This window comes from Mauremys mutica, chromosome 15, assembly GCF_020497125.1.
Source record: "Mauremys mutica isolate MM-2020 ecotype Southern chromosome 15, ASM2049712v1, whole genome shotgun sequence".
Taxonomy (NCBI): domain Eukaryota; kingdom Metazoa; phylum Chordata; order Testudines; family Geoemydidae; genus Mauremys; species Mauremys mutica.
In genome coordinates this window covers 7371160-7386122 of record NC_059086.1, presented here as the reverse complement: position 1 = coordinate 7386122, position 14963 = coordinate 7371160, and the positions used below count along the sequence as shown (strand labels likewise).

The window sequence follows — 14963 nt, the reverse complement described above, 5'->3', positions numbered from 1 at the left end:
GAAAAAAGTTCAGTAGTAATTCCCAAAAAGGCACAAGGACGCCACCTTTGAGTCCTAATTTCAGAGACCTCCTCAAACAAAACAGGAATAATCTAACAAACCCTAGTGTCTAAACAGCCAAACGCAAGAGTTCTGTGCCTTGTTGAAGGACAAAACTGACTTTTTTGCTGTGCTGCATGAGTAGAAAGGGTTAAACATCCTGCAAAATAAATAACCCACAGAAGACATGTGGGGAGGTGATGTTTGGGTTTTTGCATATTGTGACAAGATGGCCGATGTAGTATGATGGGTCCTGCGCTTTTCTTGGTGGGGGGCTAAGATGCCACCCCTTGCCCCTGCTCTTGGGGCACCGAGGGTCCCACTAGTGGCCTGGGAAGGTGGTAAAGGGGGGAAGCAGGGGAGGGGTCTGGGTTTGCTTCTTACTCTGAGTCCCAGCCCCTTTCAACTCCTGCGAGTCCTTACCCTCTTCCCCCTTGGGTGTAGGGTACCTTCAGTCCTTAGACGCTGGGGGAGGGAGTCTCCCTCCCCTGCTGGGGCAGGGTCTCCCTTACTCTGGTTTTCTGATCTTCCAAGCTCCAGTCCTCTCTCCTTCCTCCCTCTTCCCTGACTCCCTGAAGCAGGGGGTTTTATTAGGTTGCTAACAGGGCCTTAATTGACTACAGTTGGCTCCAATTAACCTGTAGCAACCCTCCCTAGTCTTCAGGGAGCCACACCTTAAGTAGCCTAGGGCTTATATACTTCCCCTCTACCATTCTCCCACTGCTCCCTGGCCCTCTTGTATCATAATATTTACATATGTATGAGTAGGGTGGACAATGTAATCAACAGTCCCAGTCTATGCTGTATTCTGATCATTCAGAAGTCAAAAGAACATCCTGTCATGTAAATGAATTGTAAACACGGGATATCTCAGTATTCATCTCTCTTTGAAATGTACTGTGAATAGTGGAGGAACAAGCAAATGGCCTTATGTTAATTCGTATTGCTAAGTCCTGGTGATGGACCTCCTTCAAAGTCATCCTATAATTACCTTTTGTTCCCTGAGGAATTTCAACTTGTTAAAAGACATGAAATTGTATAAAAGATCATTGGGTCCTGATTCTGTCATCTCAGATCTGCTTAAGCTTCTTTAGGGGAAGTTTGAGTAGCAAGGTTGAGGTCCCGGTTATGCTGGTACGCCCTGAATGTGATATTTGCATATTGGACTATAAACTATGAACTATTTCTGAAAGAACTCTTTGCAACTACAAAGCTCTGAATCTATGCTATGAATCTGCACCTCAATGAATTGAACTCATGTCTGTATGTATACTGATCTTTTAACCATACTCCCTCTCTTTTGTTTTTTAATAAATGTTAGTTTAGTTAATAAGAATGGTCTGTAGCATGTATTTGGGCAAGATCTGAAACATGCATCAACCTGGGAGGTAATGTGTCCAGTCCTTTAGGATTGATAGAACCTTTTCTTTTATATGATGAAATAAGATTTACAGAAATTTTCCTCATATTTGATGTGGGTATCAGGATGCAGGCCTGAGGCTGGATCACTTTAAGAGAACTGTTGTTTGGACTTCTGAGTAACCAGTAAGGTAATAAAGAAGCTGTTTTATGCTGGTTTGGTGAATTTAAGTATTGGAATATCCACCAGCTTTATGGGGATTGTCTGCCCCATTCTTTGCAGTTCACCCTAATTGACTGACCACAGCTGGCTCCACACTAGGACCCCGGTCTCAATTGCCCTTTCCAAAATAGATGCTGTAAGATCCTTGATTCTAAAAGAGTGTTTCCAGCAGGGTCTTCCCAAAGAGCCAACAAGAAAAACTAAGTTGAGCTTCTAACAATTAAAAGTTGCAACCTTGGCTTTAAGCCTCATGGGCAATAACTTGCTTCTCTGGAGCCATTCTAGCCCAGATGAGTGAGCTATCAGGATGTCAGCACCAAAAGGCAAGAAAATGATGATGTTTCTTCCTTCAGAGTCAATGCCTCTGTTCTCTGTCAGCCAACTTTAGTATTTAGTAGGCATCTTCATTCAGTTACTGGAAAAGCTGATGTCCAGGAGAAACAGCTGATCATGGCCTCCAGATTTTTCAGATGCAAACCATATGGAGAAGGATTGGTCAGAGCTGAGGCAGATAAAGATTAAAAAGTCCCTGCTATTACTGATATGTTCTATATCTGTACATATGTTTAATAAAATGCCAATAGATAAGGCAAGAATAGCATAGTTCTTGGGGTTTGTAGGACCAGTGAAATTTATGCACTGCAAATGGCTTCCTTTGTGAAGCTATTTACATCAACTCTTACCACCTCTCAGATCCAGAGTCCAGCCGGAGGGGATTACACATAGCCCTACAAAACTAGGAACTCTGATTAATTCCACTGGGAATCCACTCGTTTCAGAGAAGAAAGGAGCTGGTATTCCAGATGTGGAAGGGGCAGAAATACTTGTCTCTCAAACCCCAGTCCAACGATCCATTCCATGTGACTGGAGACCTGACAGATTCTAGGGAAACATCCTTGCTGGGAGAGACACCAGGCACTTGTCACCCAATGGAGGACAACTGTCACGGATAAACTCTGGAAACACTCTAGGATATTCTGTAGATTTTGATTCCTTACTAGAAACCTGTTGTCACAGTCACCAGGCCGATGTTCTGGAACTGCTCCAAATGCAGCCAGTCAGGACTCTGGTATAGCATGCCGTCTCTAACTGAGTGTTGCCAGGGCAAGAAGCCTATGTGGCTTTGGCCTTCCTGTGTCTGACCTCAGCATTCACCATGCGCTTCCCACAGCGAGTCCACCTCAGCAGGGCTCCTGGGGAAGCCAAAGGGCTCTGCACCCCAGTTCCACGGTCAATGTGACTCTCAGACCACCAGTAAAACAGAAGGTTTATTAGTCGACAGGTACACAGCGTAGAATAGAACTTGTTAGCATGGAAATTAGCAACTTTCAGCCACGCCCATCTTGGGGGGTGGGGACCCTGGGCCAGATGCCCTGGACTCCCCACTCCAAGTCCCAAACAGGAGACTGCCTTGGACCCTGCTGCCTGGCCTCCCACTCTCCCATAGCTCCTCCCCCAGGCTTTGTCCTGCTACCCAGGCTAAATGTCACCTGGTCACATCTCCTTCCTGGTTCTCAAGTTACAAAGGGCATCGGCCATAGCTTACATGCTGGCAGCTGGGCAGCCTCACCTGGCCCCAAGGGCCTCAGCAAAAGTCACACACCCAATTCCTACCACCTAGGCATTGGTGCAGTACACAGGGAAACTGAGGTACACACAGTATTAGTACATGCCAGACTCCTATGCAACATAACAAGGGGAAAAATCCCACTTTGTCACACCTGTCCGTGAGGATTTCAGAAATTCAGCCCAAGACTGAGTGTGTAAATTGCCTGATCAAAATTGGCCCCACTGAGAGTTCTTTTGAGGCACAAGTATTGTTCATTGTGCCTTAGAGTGTGGGGGCAACAGAGGAGTCTTAAAAGACCATAAAAACCAGAACAAACATATTCTGTGCTCATCACTCTGGTATCCAGGCCTGGATCAAGGCGTAAGCATGATAGGAACATACTTTGGGTCCCTGGAGTGCCTTGATGATGACTCATAGGCTTTGGGGGCAGAAGGGCCCATCATGATCATGTAATCTGACCTCTTGCAGATTGCAGGCCACAAAAATCTCACCCACCCGCTCCTGTAATAGACTGAAAACCTCTGTCTGAGGTTAGTGAAGTACTCAAATCTTTATTTAATGACTTTGTCACAGAGAATGCATCATTTACTGTAGTTCATGGGTTCCCCTTGGACCATGTGAGTCATCTCTGGGGGTATGTGGGAGAAATTGTGTAATGGTGGATTTTATTTATTAATTTATTGCATTTTTATAATAGGCTACTCAGATGAAACTTTAAAACTCTGTGGGAATTTGTTATATAAAATACAATAGTTAATTTACCTCAGAATGTACCAATGAGAACACAGAGATGTTGACATAGCGTGATTGGAGGTGAAGGCCCTGTACAGCATCGGTTCAGTTGCCCCGCAACTGGCCAGTCTCTAACTGAGCTCCGAATTTAGGATTGTTTTTTCCCCAGCTGTATACATTTCCCTATATATCTGTATGTAACAGTGAAGTATGGACAGATGACTAAAGACAAGACAGGTAGTGCTAAGAAAGAATACACAAAGTATCAGTGATGAGAAGGGCAGGGGTATGCGGGCAGGTGGTAAATCTGGAAGGGGGTACGCTGTAAGAGAAGTTGGGAACCTCCGCTCTAGTTCAAACCAGCAAGCGTTCCAAGCCCCACTCTGCCGTGGAAGGCAAAAATCCCTCAGGGTATGTACCAATCTGACTTATGGAAAATTTCTTTGCAGGTGCAGCGTTTAGCCCACTGGGCCATCGTCAGTCCATGCATTATGCTTTTCTGGGACGATGGGTAAACATCCTCCCCATCAAAAGACAAAAAGTGGAGGCATGTAGTAGGAAGAGAGCCTGAGACACCATAAGCCCTTGCATCAGAGGCCTGGTATGGGGCATGAGGCCTGGCCTAAAGTAGTAGTCAAAACTTTACTGATATAAAGCAAAGACAAGCTGTGAGCAAGAGGCAGGACCTGCTCACAGAATCTGGCAAGAACAGGGCTGAAATACACATTACTAAGAAGTGCTAGGCACAGAGCACTCACACAAACACATCACGATATCGAGTGATACCACAACATCCCAAGATCAAGGGTGGTACAAAAACATTCCCCAAGGATAACAGGAACATACTGACCCCTCCTCAAAGATAAGGTCAGGATGACAGTACGTAATAGAGATGTTTTGATCAAACCAACATGTACAAGGTGATGGGTGATAACTAGCCACATCAGGGGGCAGTAACTAACCGTGTCAGAGGGGCAGTACGTAACTTGTTTGTATTGGGGTATAAAGATGTATCTCAGGAGTGTCTTTGTCTAGCCTAGGGAGGAACGGAAAGTCCCACCGTTCACTGAGCTGGTCCATTGTTACGGACATACATATATTAGGGATCCGGTAGAGTCTGCGGGATACTAGTAACGTGCTTTGTCAACATAAACCTGGCCTGGTGCCTTCGTGGTCATAGGGTGGTTTGCTCGAGGTCTGCTGTGCCGGCTGTCTGCACAGAGCTGGGGCAGCACACGGAGAATGCAGAAACAACACACACATGCAGCTGAACATCTAACCACACCTGTTTCAGCACTTCACTCCGCTGATGGTTAGAAACTTTCATCTAGTTTTAAGCCTAAACTTGTTGCTGGCCACTTTATATTCATTTATTCTTGTGCCAGCACTGGCTCTTAACTTAAATAATTCCTCCTTTCCTGGGGTTTATCCCTGTGATGTATTTATAGAGAGCAATACTATTTCTCCTCAACCTTCGTTCTGTTAAGCTAAACAAGCCAAGCTCCTTAAGTCTCCTCTCATAAGGTAGGTTCTTCATTCCTCTGATCATCCTAGTAGCCCTTCTCTGCACCTGTTCCAGTTTGAATTCATCTTCCTTAAACATGGAAGACCAGAATTGCATGCAGTATTCTAGATGAGGTCTCACCAGTGCATTGTATAATGATAATGACACTTCTCTATCTCTATCGGAAATACCTCGTCTGATGCATACTAGGTTTGCATTAGCCTTTTTCACGGCCACATCACATTGGCAGCTCTTAGTCTCCTTGTCACTTTAAGATGGGGACCTATCAGTTGAAAGCAAAAATGTTTCTTGTTAGTCCCTAAACGCTATTAAATTTCATCCCATTTCTATTACTCCTGTTTTCAAGGTTGTCCGCATCTTCTTGTATCATTCTAGTCTTCCTCCGTATTGGCAATACTTCCCAGCTTTGTCATCTGCAAGTTTTATTAGCTCACTTCCACTTTTTGTGCTAAACTGCTAATGAAAATGTTAAATAAGATTAGTCTCAAGACTGATCCTTGAGGGAACTCCATTAGTAATCTCCCTCCAGTTTAACTGTTCACTTTTTTGCATGATCTGTTTTTGTCTCCCCTTTAACCAGCTCCTTACCCACCTTTTGATTCTCATATTAATCCCTATCTTCTCCAATGTAACTAATCATTTTCTAAGTGGAACTGTATCAAATGCTTTACTGAAATTCAGGTAGATTAAATCTACTGCATTTCCTTTGTCTAGAAAATCAGTTATCTTCTCAAAAGAAAGATCAGGTTAGTGCCAGACCATCTGCCTTTTGTAAAACCATGCTGTATTTTATCCCAGTTACTGTTTACCTCTGTCCTTAACTACTCTTTCTTTCAGAATTTGTTCTAAGACCTTGCATACAATTGAGGTTGAACTAATGGCCCTGTAGTTTCTCAGATCAGTTTCTTTTCTTACATATAGGTAGGTATGATATTTGCAATTCTCCTGTCATAGGATATGGACCCCCGAGTTTGCGGTTTCATTAAAAACCCTTGCTACTGGTCTGGCAATTTCATGTGCCAGTACCTTTAATATTCTTAGATGGAGGTCATCTGGGCCGTCCAATTCGGTCCCATTAAACTATTTGAATTTGGTTTCTACCTTGTATGTGGGAATTTCTCCTTCCAGTGCCTTGTTCTCATTAGCCACCCTGCCACTGCCCCCAAGCTCCTCATTACCCTGATTAAAAACTGAGGCAAAGTAACCGTTTAGGTGTTGGGCCATACCTGCATTATTTTTAATCTTTACCCCATCCTCCTGAATAGTCGTCCCGGTTCTTGTTTTTCATTTTATTTATATGGCTAAAGAACCTTTTATTGCTAGTTTCTAAATTCCTTTGCAAGATCCAACTCTGCTTGGCTTTTGGCAATTCTCACTTTTTCTCTGCATTTTCTGACCTAAACATGAGTTTATTGAAAATAGATTTTTGTCAAATTCTCTTGAGATTACAAGTTTGATTGATAGTGGTAACAGTATTGATGTAATAACGTCTGTAAGACCTTTGTGTTGGTAGCTGTAACAGGCGTGTCCGGGGCTCAACCCTCTGAGGGGAGGAGGGGAGCCACACCGGCCCGCTGGTCTCACGGGGGTTCTGTCCAGTCCCTTTAAGGCTAGGTGACCAAGACAGAGTCAGTTGGGGCTCAGGCCTTTTCTGCAAGGCTGAGCTGCAAACAGTACCAATAGTCTAGGAAAGGCCCGGGCCCTCTGGTGCAGGGGCTGGGCGGCAAACAGTCTAGAAAAGGCCCAGGCCCTCTGGTGCAGGGGCTGGGCGGCAAACCGCCTAGAAAAGGCCCAGGCCCTCTGGTGCAGGGGCTGGGCGGCAACTAGTCTAGAAAAGTCCCAGGCCCTCTGGTGCAGGGGCTGGGCTGCAAACAGTTTGGATAAGGCCCAGGCCTTCTGGTGCAGGGGCTGGGTTGCAAACAGTTTAGAAAAGGCCCAGGCCCTCTGGTGCAGGGGCTGGGCTGCAAATAGGCTAGGAACAGTACAGGAGCTCTGGCCTCTTGCAGCAGGCTGAGCAGGGAACAGTACAGGAGCTCAGGCCTCTTACAGCAGGCTGAGCAGGGAACAGTACAGGAGCTCAGGCCTCTTGCAGCAGGCTGAGCAGTAAGGTGAGGGGGATAACTGCCACCCGTGAGTGGGGTGGCAGGGGGGACACAGGCCCACCCACTCCACTGTGTCCCAGCCCGGGGCCCTAGGCAGCGGTCGTCACCACTGACGGTCAGTGGGGATCCTGACCGCAACACACTGACACCCGGGCCACTTCCAATATCCCCCTCTGGTCCTACCTGGTCCACGGCATCTGGTCCCGGGAAGTCCCACTGCATGGGCTCACTGACACACTGACCCCCGGGCCACTTCCAATATCCCCCTCTGGTCCTACCTGGTCCACGGCGTCTGGTCCCGGGAAGTCCCACTGCATGGGCTCCTCACAACCCGGGCTGGGGGGTAGATCGGGTAGTTCCTCGGGGGAGTCCGACCAATCGTGCTCCGGGGGTTCCTCGGGGTAACAGCATGCTAGCGGGGAAGCTCCTACTGGCTCCTCGTCGTAGGTGGCGCGGGGAAGCTCCGGCAGGTCTTCCCAGTAGCGGGGTAGGGTGCTCTCCGGCCAGTCCAGGCAGCTGCCCGGGGCTCCAGCGGTTCCTCCGTCAGGAGCTCCCTCAGACAGGTCTGCTCTCCCCGGTGGCTGGGCACTGACTGAGCTGGAAGGTCCGGCTTTTATCCTTCCAGGTCGCCGTCTGACCCTCTGAGGGGCGGGCTCACCATGCTGTAGCCCCGCCCCTTCCTGTGTCCGGGGCTCAACCCTCCCCGGGGAGGAGGGGAGCCACACCGGCCCGCTACAGTAGCACATAACATTTTGATGAAAAAACAGAACGATTCAAAATCAACACAGCAGACATTACATGGATTAAAATCTGGCTAACTGAGAATTCTCAAAATATAATTATAAACAGGTCATCATCATCTTGGCCCTATTTTGGGGGGCCTGAGACTTCCCCAGCAGCAGCCAATGCAACTGGGCCAGGGGCTGCCTGAGCTGCTCAGGTGGCCCCCGGGCTAGGCACACCGGCCACTGCAGAGGTCACGGAACGTGACTTCTGTGACCTCCGTGACAAACTGGCAGCCTTACTGATAAAAGTTTACAGTGACACAAGTGTGGGGGAGTGGTAAATACTGAGAAGGACAGGTTGCTGAAACAGAGTGATTTGAATCCCTTGATAAGCTGGGTGCAAGCAAATATCTATATTAATAGAGCTAAGTGCAAGGCGGTAAATCTAGGAACCAAGAATGTAGGTCACACTTACAACATGGGGGACTGTATTTTGGAAAGCAGTGACTCTGAAAAAGACTTGAGGGTCATGGTGGATAATCAGAAAAAGAAATTGTCTTCATTTTCCTCAGCCACTGTATAACTACTGTAGGCCCAGTGAAAGGGGGGTCTCCATATTATTCAAGAATATTACAAGAAACTTCCTCCAGTTTTCATACTACAGCCTCTGTTTTTCAGACCAAGCACTACCTTTGGGCCTACTTGCCTTGTAGAGTATCTATAAAAGATTTATTAATTCTAGTGGCTGCTTGGAGACAGCAAAGGTGTCGCACTTACCCTCATTTTGGAATACCTCGTACAGGCTTATTTGGATGAGTAGACTAACTGCTGTACAGCAGTTAACATCTCATTCCTGTAGTCTTCAGCCAGGAACAAGTCCCCTTTCCCCAGTGAAGACTTCTCACTGTAGTTGCAGATGTGAGCTGTTGCATGGTATTTCCTTCAGATGAATGTATGTAAAGGTTGTTTCCGCTGTTCTTCAGATGGCCATATCCATATAGTCATCAACTAGTCTTAATGAAGTTCCTCTGTTTGCTGGGCTCATGCACAGAGTTCCTTCTCTCAGAGCCATTGACTGAAAATGTCCTGCTACCAGCACTGGGCACAGCACCTCATCAGGATGCTCTGAAGATTCCCGCTTGAGGTGTTCTAGACAAATCTGCTCAATCCAAATAGAGTCCTTAGCCCCATCCCAATCTGAAAAGGTTTGTTCTTTTTCTCCAGACTGGCAGGATGTGGTATGATGGCTGGAGATGGATATTCAAAGATAGGTATCACTTTGTTTCTTACCTGAGAATTTCCTTTTTACTTATTTGTAAAGCTCTTTCTATATAATCTGTTCCCGTGATGATCAGGTTTTTCTGTATTTAAAAACAGACCATTACAATCAGTACTGCAGATGGATCATTATTGCTATGGTAGCCCAATGTCAACATTTATTTTTCTAGTGTGTCTCTTCTCACCACAAACCTTGCCTAACCAGCAGCTTACAAAGTGCCCCGACGGCCACCAGAGGAGGTGAATTCCATGAGGAAGAGCCATTGACTGAAAATGTCCTGCCACCAGCGCTAGATTTTTATCCTAGGAGCCCATGCTAAAGTGCCCAGCTTATCTTAGTTGCTCTAATGGAACATGGGTGGATGGAACATGTTTCTTGAGTAACTGGGTCCCAAACCATTGAGGTCTCACAGATGCTTTTCCCTGCCAGCTAGAAGAGGAGCAGGTGACAGCTAAAATACAAACTAGCCTAAAAGGAAAAATGGCTAATTCCTAGAAGATGCGTCTTAGTTGTTCTCTGGGACATTAACAAAAGAAGCAGGGATGTCTGAAATCACTTATCTTATTTACTTTGAAAATCTGGAGAGCCATTCTGGCCTCTTCACTTCAGCAAACTCCATCACTTCCCTTTATATTTCCAAGGCATTTCTTCTGAAGCAGTGAAAAGGCACTGTCCACAATCGGCTGAATTGCAGGCAATCCACTATTGTTTGAAGTATTAAGTGTTACTGACTAGAGAGGAAACTGTCATTCCTATATTTTGTATTTGTTACTGGCAGGCTGAATTCTGGAATGCTGTATGTTTTTTTTTTTTTTGTTTTTTTCAGCTGGTTAAACAGTCGCTAGTAGTTGGATTAACATGTTTGTTGCTGAGATATACGTAAATACCCAAATTCTGTTTCATGGGTGAAAAAATAAAAGATGATCTTATGGTTAAGGCACAGGTCTTAAGGCAGGGAGATTGGTGTGCTATTCCCTTCTCTGTCACAGATTCATTATATGATCTTGAGCAAGATATTACGCCTCTGTGCCTTAGTTTTTTCTCATCTTTAAAACCATGATATGTTACCTAACTATTTTTCTTAGGGACTTCAATAATGTTTGTAAAGTGCTTTGAGAGAGACCTAGATGGAAGGGCAGATCAGGCAAAGTATATGCAGAGGCTGTGCCCAGCTGGCTTGAGTAGAACTTTAAATGTGCTTTGAAAGTGTGCAATGGCTGCATGTTTTTGTTCTGTTTTGTTTGTCATCTCACCCCTCTGCCTTCCTTTTCCAGACTAACTGTCTGCAGTACCTGGATGCTCGGAACACTCCTCTGCTGGATCACTCGGCGCCATTTGTTGCTCGGGCTCTGCGCATCAGCAGCACCCTGGTAGTGTTACACTTGGAGAACGCCGGCCTTTCTGGGCGCCCGCTCATGCTACTAGGTGAATAACCTGGAGAATCTTGTTCACAGGGCATGGTCTGTTTCCTGGAGTAATCACATGTGGTTGTCTCTTCTTTGCATCCAAACACCTTTTATTTACCTGGATAACTTCTATGTTTTTAATGCCTTGAAAAGAGAGGACAAACTATTCTACTTCAAGTGATTGTCCAAACTTGTTCCACTGTTGGTGCACATGTTCTCCATGCATGTGAGAACCAATTATTTTGGTCAACAGTGTCCGCTGGCTGTGCAGTCACACATCCCACCCAAGAGTAAAAAGGGCAGAGTAGCCCCAACTTTCCCTCAGTTACTTCTTACCAGTGATGAGGTGCCAAAATCTTAACAACCAGTTCCCTATAAAAAGTTCTGATTTAAGGGGGGGAGGAGCGGGAGAGGGGTCAGGGGAGAGATCCTCGTGGGGCTGGGGGCCCCTGCAGTGCCTGGGCCAATTGCCCCACTTTCCCCCTCCCCTCCCCTCTGGCCAGCCCTGGAATGTGCAGCAGCCCCCCCCCCACACACACCTTGCTGGGCCATTCAAAAAGTGGCAGCAGGATGACTCCAAAGCTCAGCTGAGCTGCCCAGCTGATGCCGGCGGCTGGCCACGCTGCAGCTGGGGGGAAGCGGGGGAAGGGCCGGGGGAGCCTCAGCCTCCCCAGCTGGGAATCCTGGGAGCAACAGGATGGTCCGGCCCACGGACCAGAGTTCTTTGCCCACCCCCTGGCCCTTTAGCAACCGGTTCTCCACGGAGGTCTAATTTTAGCAACCGGTTCTTGAGAACCTGTGGGAACCTGCTCCAGCTCACCACTGCTTCTTACCACCCATGGCAGTGAGATGAAACCCCTGCTGTGTCTGCTTATTTGGCACATACTGTGATTTTTACCTAGCCTTGTATAGAATATTTAGATAGTGTAGTTAGTACAGGACCTCCATGTCAGCCTTCTCTGAAATGCATTCAGCTGTACGCACAGGGCCATTTAGACAGGCAGAACTGGGAGGTCTCTATGCATGGGTGAGACAGTGGTGTAGAGAGGAGGGTTTTAGATTTATTGGGAACCTTTTGGAGGATGGAGATGCACATACAGGGTCCACCTAAACTAAAATAGAACCAGATTGCTGGCATGTAAAATTAAAATACAGCTGTACTTCAGGTAGCCTGCTTCATTGACTCTCGGGCTAGATCACCCTCTCCAAAGAGACACATTATGCCTTCTCAGATAAGCCAGTTGGTACAGCCACAGGTACTTGAAAAGCAGGAGGGAAAGATAAGAACATCAGCTCCAGGGGAACAGCAACCATTCCCTGCTGTAATATTCTCACTGTTCCCTGACAAGTCTGTGACTCCATCTGTGTCTGCCTTCACTGATGGCTTTAAGGTATTCCAGGACCTGATGAGATGTGTGTTGGAAGCCTTAGACATAGCCCTAGAAGTGGTTCAAGAGAAGCATCACAAACTCTTGGACATTCTACCTCCTTCTACACCAGGGAGGCTTGCCATCCCCATTAATAAAGGCCTACTAAAGGCTGAAAAAGCTGTCTGGCATCCACCTACATCCATCCAGGTCACGTGATAAAGAGCAGATGGGAGGTACCAAATCCCTGCTAAGGAATTCAAATATATATATATTTTTATTCACATTGAGCATCAGTTTCTTCTATGGTGACAGCAGTTCAGGACTTCTTCGGCCACAAGATATATTTGTAGGCTAACCTCCAGTTAAGGTGGCCTTCCTATCAGGCCCTCCTCTCAAAATATGACTGTCTAAACTGGGACAGAGTCTCAATGTATAGACAAATGGCCAAAGGAGCAGCAGCAGAAGTCGTCATCTTTCATGGCAAAGAGATCTCTGATTGCCCACACTTGCTATAAGCTGTGCTGATGCATCTGATACAGTGCTCATAATGACCATAGTTTGTAGATGGAAATCAGCATTAGGGAGGTGAAGAGCTATCAATCCATTCAGCCCACATGAAATACCTCTGTTTCCAGGCAGGAGCATCCTACTGCCAATACGGAGTCCTGCCCTTTTGTCTTTCTTACAGCATCAAGGATTTTCACCAATAAGTAATAGCTGTTCTCAACCAACTTCTTCATGATCAGACATGGACAGCCTACTGAGGACTGTTGCGCCGGCTAGTGACTATGGTGATGTACAAGGCAATGTGTAGTGAAGTTCCCAGATCTGGCTCAGTCCTACAAATCTATGAATCTTTGGGGTTGCCCTGTAGGCGGTGCCAGGTCAAGTCACAACATGCACCCCTTTTGAGTGTTGATGGAGAATTTGAGAGCACAGTGCACTGAAGAGTTTTTGTCCATCTTGGTGAAATGGTCAAAGAGTACGCTGCTTTTGAATATAATCATGGATTGAAGGGAGGCTAGATCTCTGTGAGGTTAAGATATTTTGCACTAAGTCAAACCACATTATGTTCAGGATTTGGCATTGACAGCAGGTATGGAATGCCTCCAGCTGCTCCAAGTCTGCTTATATTAGGGTCCAGGTTTCTGACATCTGTGGCAATACAGGTAATACACAGATTTGCTAGATCTTGAGCTTTTTGTGTCAACACAAACAAGTTCTTGCATCCACAACTGAGACATAGACTTTATGTGGAAGACAGCAGAACCTAGTAATTGAAGAATGTCCAGTTTGCTGTGACTGCTTGAACTCATCAGCACTCTCTACAGCACTCACTGCACTGGGGAGTTCTGGTGGCCCAGTTCTGAATTTCTGGACCATGGTCTTCTGCCATGAGACATTCAATCCCATATTGTGGATGGTGTCTTGGAGATGTTGGTGGGTGGAACTGAAATTCTCTTACTTCTCAACAAACAAGGGAATGTTGTTAGTGTAGTCTTGGTCAGCAAACCCTCGTGATCATCCTTGATTCTGACATGTGGAGTGGCAAGTACTAATATTCAGTCAGCAGCTCAACAGAATAATGCTGGGGTGAGAATTCATCGTTGCCGCACACCTGGGGTTGTGTAGAAATGCGACCAAAGCCATGAACCAGTGTGCACTCTTGCTCCACTACTGTTCTGAAGATCATACACCAGGTTTTGCAGAACATCTAGAATTGAAACTTCTCTCAGTGCAAGCCGAAGTGCTGACCTGTTGACCAAATCAAAATCTAATGTGATGATGATATATGCCACATGAAAGGAGTGGTTAAATTTTCAGTACAGCTCATCTAGAAGCCAAAGGATAAGAACAGTGTCCATTGTCGACATGATTGCTGTAGACGGTGATCTCTGATAAGGAGTGGCTGCCTTCTACCAAGAAGAACATAAGCAAAGACCTTTCCAGGGACTGATGATAATGAGATCGGACTGTAGTTGCCTTGCTCGAGGAGAGATCATGTGCCCTGGTACGCTCCGATGCCGTCTTTCAGTTCTGTAGGTACTTTGCCTGATGCCCACACTTAAGAAGAATTGATTTAGGCTGATGTTACTGGTTCCAAGGCACCTTTCAGCAACTGGGTCAGAATACCTTCCGGCCCAGCAGCATGTCCATTCTGTAACTTTGGTTTGGTCTTTCACATGTCCGCGAGTGATGGAGGATCAGCGTTGTTGCTGGGTCTGCAGCTGTGCAGTTTGTCAGGTCACGTAGCTTTGGACAGTCGTCAGCAGGTGCGCAGTTCAGCACACTTTCATAATGCTTTCCATCTGTCCATTGTTGAGCAGGGAGAGCCATCTAGTTTCATAATGGGGGATGTTAAGGCACGAATCTCTGAAGCCAGTTATTCAATGGTGGCATATGATGTAGCATTACGTATACACTCAGGGCGATCTCCACATCATCTGAAAGGATACTGAGGTTACATATGTTATCCTCAATGGGCTGTGTATATTTCACGGCATCAAGAGGCTCCTCAGATAGACAATGGACATTGTACTGTTGGTGGATGTCTGGCTTGCGAGGAGGTGGAAGATGCAGAGAGAGACTGAGTGACAACTAATCTGTGGTCTAAGTTTGCTAGTGTTTCTTTG

General features: G+C 46.3%; 1 protein-coding gene across 1 annotated transcript in view; it reads left to right on the top strand.

Moving 5' to 3' along the window:
• Nucleotides 1–14963, top strand: part of PPP1R37 (protein phosphatase 1 regulatory subunit 37) — a 155550-nt gene that overhangs the window by 86172 nt on the left and 54415 nt on the right. Inside the window, exon 6 of the mRNA XM_044988816.1 lies at nt 10829–10979. Coding sequence (XP_044844751.1) covers nt 10829–10979 — 151 coding nt within the window. The remainder of the gene's footprint in view (nt 1–10828; nt 10980–14963) is intronic.